The following is a 4,084-nucleotide window of genomic DNA, read 5'->3' on the forward strand; positions in this document are numbered from 1 at the left end:
ATGTACTTTCACACATATTATTAAATACAAAGGAAGCGATGTAAGAGAAAGGCAGTCTAGCATTAATGGTTCTCAAACTTCTTGATGCATCGAAAACACACATTCCCATGCTGCACTTTTAAAGAAACCGAGTTTGAGGGTCTGACCACCCTTTCAGAAATACCAGTGGTGGATCCCAAACTAGGTGTTTCTTAGAATTACCAGATGACACTTATTAAAAATATAGCCTCCTGTGTCCCCTATCTCCCAGAATGGCTGATTCATTAGGTCAGGGTGAGATTGTGCTCAGAGTCTGAGGAATCTAAATGCTACAGGTGATTGTGCTTTAGCATGTCCACAGATTGGCACCAGGGAGCTTCTGCCTGGAGAAATATGCTCCATGAGGGTGGGACCATGTCAGTTTGTTCATCACTCCTAATGCAGAGTGTGGCACATAGTAGGTGCTCAATACAAGTTAGTTGACTCTGACTCACTGTCAATTTCTTCCTGCCCCCTACTCTATTGCTCTCTGTTGGCCTACGTGCTTTCCGTGTTCTCATAGCACAGAAGGGAGATCTCTGTTTGGCAATGAATGAAGTATAAGGTAGTCCTTTCTGAAATTCTTGTTTGAAGGGACTCATCACTGAAGGTATGTCTTCCTTATACCAGAGGAAGTTTCAAATAAATGTTTTCTGTTCTCTAAAAAAAAATGCCATATTTCATAATGAGCAAAGGCAGTTCTTAGCCTCATCTTGGCTCCCCACAAATATCAAACTGCCACCCCCTTCAACACCTGTCATATCCTTAACATCTATGCTTTTTCTTCCTGCCAAAGTGCCAGAACCCTGAGCTTCCTTCCCAGGGAACCAGAATCCTTTGGCCACTTGCTTTCCAATTAAGTACCACTCTCCTTGACATAGCTAATAATAAAAGTCAAATGTATTAAGTGACCCAGTGAATCTTCACAACAACCACTTGAGGCTAGTGACATTGTTGCCATTTCTCAGATGAGGAAACTGAAATTTGGAGTGATTACACAATTTGTTTCAGGTCACATAACTTGTAGGTGGCAATGCTGGTGTTTGAACGAAGGCTGCTCTAACTCCAGAGCTTGTGCTTTTAACTTCTATACAACCCACTAGAATTTTATTTAAGTGAAATCATTGGATACCTTGAAGTTATATTTTATTTATTCTTTGCAGAAAAGAAGAGGAACTTAAATGTTCCGGAAGGGAACTTTGGTCTATCACCATATTGTCTAGAATTCCCTATTCATTTATTTGTATGGCTTCTTCTCCCTGATGCTAGTACAGAGGTGCACACAGGTAAACATGCTCCTCATCATGGGGGATGATGGTGTTGGAAGTTGGAGGCAGTACCTTGTTCAGAGGCTGCCGTTACTGACTTATTCAATATATTATTTTCCAGGAAATGATTTGGTAACGTTGACAAGTGAGAGTTAAAAAAAAATCGCACATTTGTCACTAATTGGACTCATCTCCGTTTCCAGTTTATGAAGAGATTGCTTTCACATATTAGTTTACCTATTCTTTTTAAAGTCTTACTATAGTCTCTACGTTTCTTATGCTCTGTTTATTCTTTTCCATGCTTTAGTCTCTTTGTCCTTCATTCTGGGACCTATCTTCCAGTTACTATAAAAGCAGTGGACTCCCCAAGCTCATTTTCCCTCAGCTACAAAGCAAACTCACTGTGTGAGTAACATCCACCTGGGCCTCTACCTGTTGTCCCTGTAGGGAACTGAAGCAACATTATTTTCATGCTACTTGGCTGTGTTTGAGTATTAAAGTACTTTATCTCTGAACAAAGAAGCTCGTGTCTTCTGCCAACATCTCTGAAACAACAACAAGCTAAATTATTAGCTTGTGTAGGGTAGAATCTCAAAACCTGAGAGTTTAGGTGCCAAGATGGGATCCTGGCAGAGACATCCCTTTTTGGAAGACTCCATGGGTTGTGTTAGTGAACATGAGAAGACTCTTGAGAATCCAGCAGCGGATGTTCTCCCCCAACTGGTGGGCAAGGGTGAAAGTAAGGGTATCCCACTGTCCTACCCATTAATAAATATTTAGAAACTAAGTGGCAAGAGACAGGATTGAAACAGTCTACCTAAATGATGTCTGGTTGTGCTCACTGTCTTTAAGAGCGGGAGGAAAATGGGATGTTATGTGACAATAGGACAGCAAAAGTGGGGCAACCAAAAGTGACTGCAACTCCGGAGTCAAGGGATCCCCAAAGCTTAAATAAGTGACAGCAGCAATAAGGAGATAGAGCTTTAGATGGACCAAAACCAGGTATTGGTTTGGATGAGCCCAAGTTGCCAGCAACTGCTTGAAGCCGGAAGTTGATGCAAAGCCTTGCTTACTGGCATGGAATGGCCTTGTCCCTCCATACCTCCAGACTCCTCCTTTCCCCATACCCCAACTTCAGCTGCTTTAAAGAAAAAGCTGCGTATGCTTGGGGAACTTCAAGGAGGAGAGAAACTCAATTTTTTTTTTTTTCAACACGCGGGCAATTTATTGACACTTTTCCTCACTGGTCAAGGATGAAAGAATAGGGGTGGGGAGGAGGGAGATAAGGGCTGTAGAGGTGGATGCCAAAAGGCTCACCTGCGATGTGGCTATGATGGGTTGAGAAGCAGTTGGTCTGAGGGTGACAAACCTCCCATTTCAGAAGCTCAGAAAGTTGGACCCAAGAAACACACACTTATTCAACCAAATCCCTTCCAACTGCCAAAGGAAAACCAGGCGTTGCCGTGGCCCGGGTCTTCCACTGGCTTTCACACGAGGCACCTTTCAGACCTGGCTATTACACTTGTGGGACCACAAACATTGCAGTGGCTATAGCATCTTGACCTAAACAAACAGGTGAGACCTGACCCGGCTTGGCTTCATCTGCATAAGCAGAGACAAAGATGACTGATCAGCAGAACATCTGTGGTGCACAAACAATGGGAGAGGGCAGTGCTTGTCAGCATTCGATGACTAAAATGTAGTGTAAATCTGTAAGGTGGGTGACTAAAGGCTGGACTCTATGATTGAGTAAGAGAACATAACTGTGAGCTGACCTGATTTCTGAACAGACTTCTAAGGCAGTCTGCTCATAGGGTGTTTCAGTCCCTTTGGCTCTTAACTATTACAGAAGCAGAAGTAAGAGGAAGTGGAGGTCTGCCCAGCTGGGGCCTGAGACTGTCATGATCGTTCAGCTCTCTATAATGAGAGGGCATCCCAGCCTCCTCAGAGCCTGGGCCTGGGACAGAGCGAGTGGACAGGATGCTGAGTTCCAGGAGGACTGCCCCTAAAGCCCTTACCCCTCCTGCCTGGTGCCACAGGCCTTGTCTTCTACCACTTCTTCTTGGCTTCCTTCTTAGGCCTCTCGTTATGGAAGGAGCAGCAACCTTGGGCTTCCTCGTCACCTCCCCACTTCTGGGCTCAAATGGCTTTGCCTCCACCTCATGGGACTTGGAAACAAGCACAATGATGGGTAGCACACAGAAGAGCTGGAAGATGGCCCCCAGGAAGAGTCCATACTGTAGCAGGTTCTCTAGGAAGGTGGGCTCGGGCACCTTGGGAGATGAAAAGTCGAGGTCAGAGGCCATGACCTTAGCTGCCTGCTGTGTGAGGTCTCCTCTGACTCACTACTCTTCAGCGTCAACTTCTCCTGCGCCACCATGCGCTGCTCCCCCGGAAGTGCTTCAGAAACTCAAATATTTTTGTATACAAGTCCCCAGGTCACAATCCTATCCAGCTAGTTGGGGATGAGGGACTGGATGCTGGGGGACAGGGAACAAGGGTATCTAAAGGCACTGAGCACTGTGGGGGAAGCTGCAATAATGGGAGTAAGGAATTGGTGTTGAGCCTAGCTTGAAGCGACGAAGGATATATGTATATATAAAGCCATCTGCCACGGCCTATCTTCCTCTCCCTCCATCTACATTCCTTCTACTTTCTGGACTTCTAGGAGCTATAGCCCTTGATGTGCCTATTAGACTTCTCGGTCCACTGTTCCATGTTTCTACAGGGCAGTGGTTCTCAGCTAGGGCAATTTAGTCCCCCACCCACCCAAGGTACATTTGACAATGTTTGGAGAC

At 45.2% G+C, this 4,084-nt stretch overlaps 1 protein-coding gene across 1 annotated transcript; it reads right to left on the minus strand.

The window, feature by feature from the left end:
• Window positions 1–3,335: 3,335 nt before the first annotated feature.
• MANBAL (mannosidase beta like) lies at window positions 3,336–3,705 on the minus strand. The gene is given in 2 exon segments (XM_011382433.2): window positions 3,336–3,376; window positions 3,379–3,705. Coding segments are annotated over 2 exon segments (255 nt in total). The 5' UTR covers window positions 3,593–3,705.
• Between the last annotated feature and the right edge of the window lie 379 nt (window positions 3,706–4,084).

This window comes from Pteropus vampyrus, unplaced genomic scaffold (genome assembly GCF_000151845.1).
Source record: "Pteropus vampyrus isolate Shadow unplaced genomic scaffold, Pvam_2.0 Scaffold473, whole genome shotgun sequence".
In the NCBI taxonomy this organism is placed as follows: Eukaryota; Metazoa; Chordata; class Mammalia; order Chiroptera; family Pteropodidae; genus Pteropus; species Pteropus vampyrus.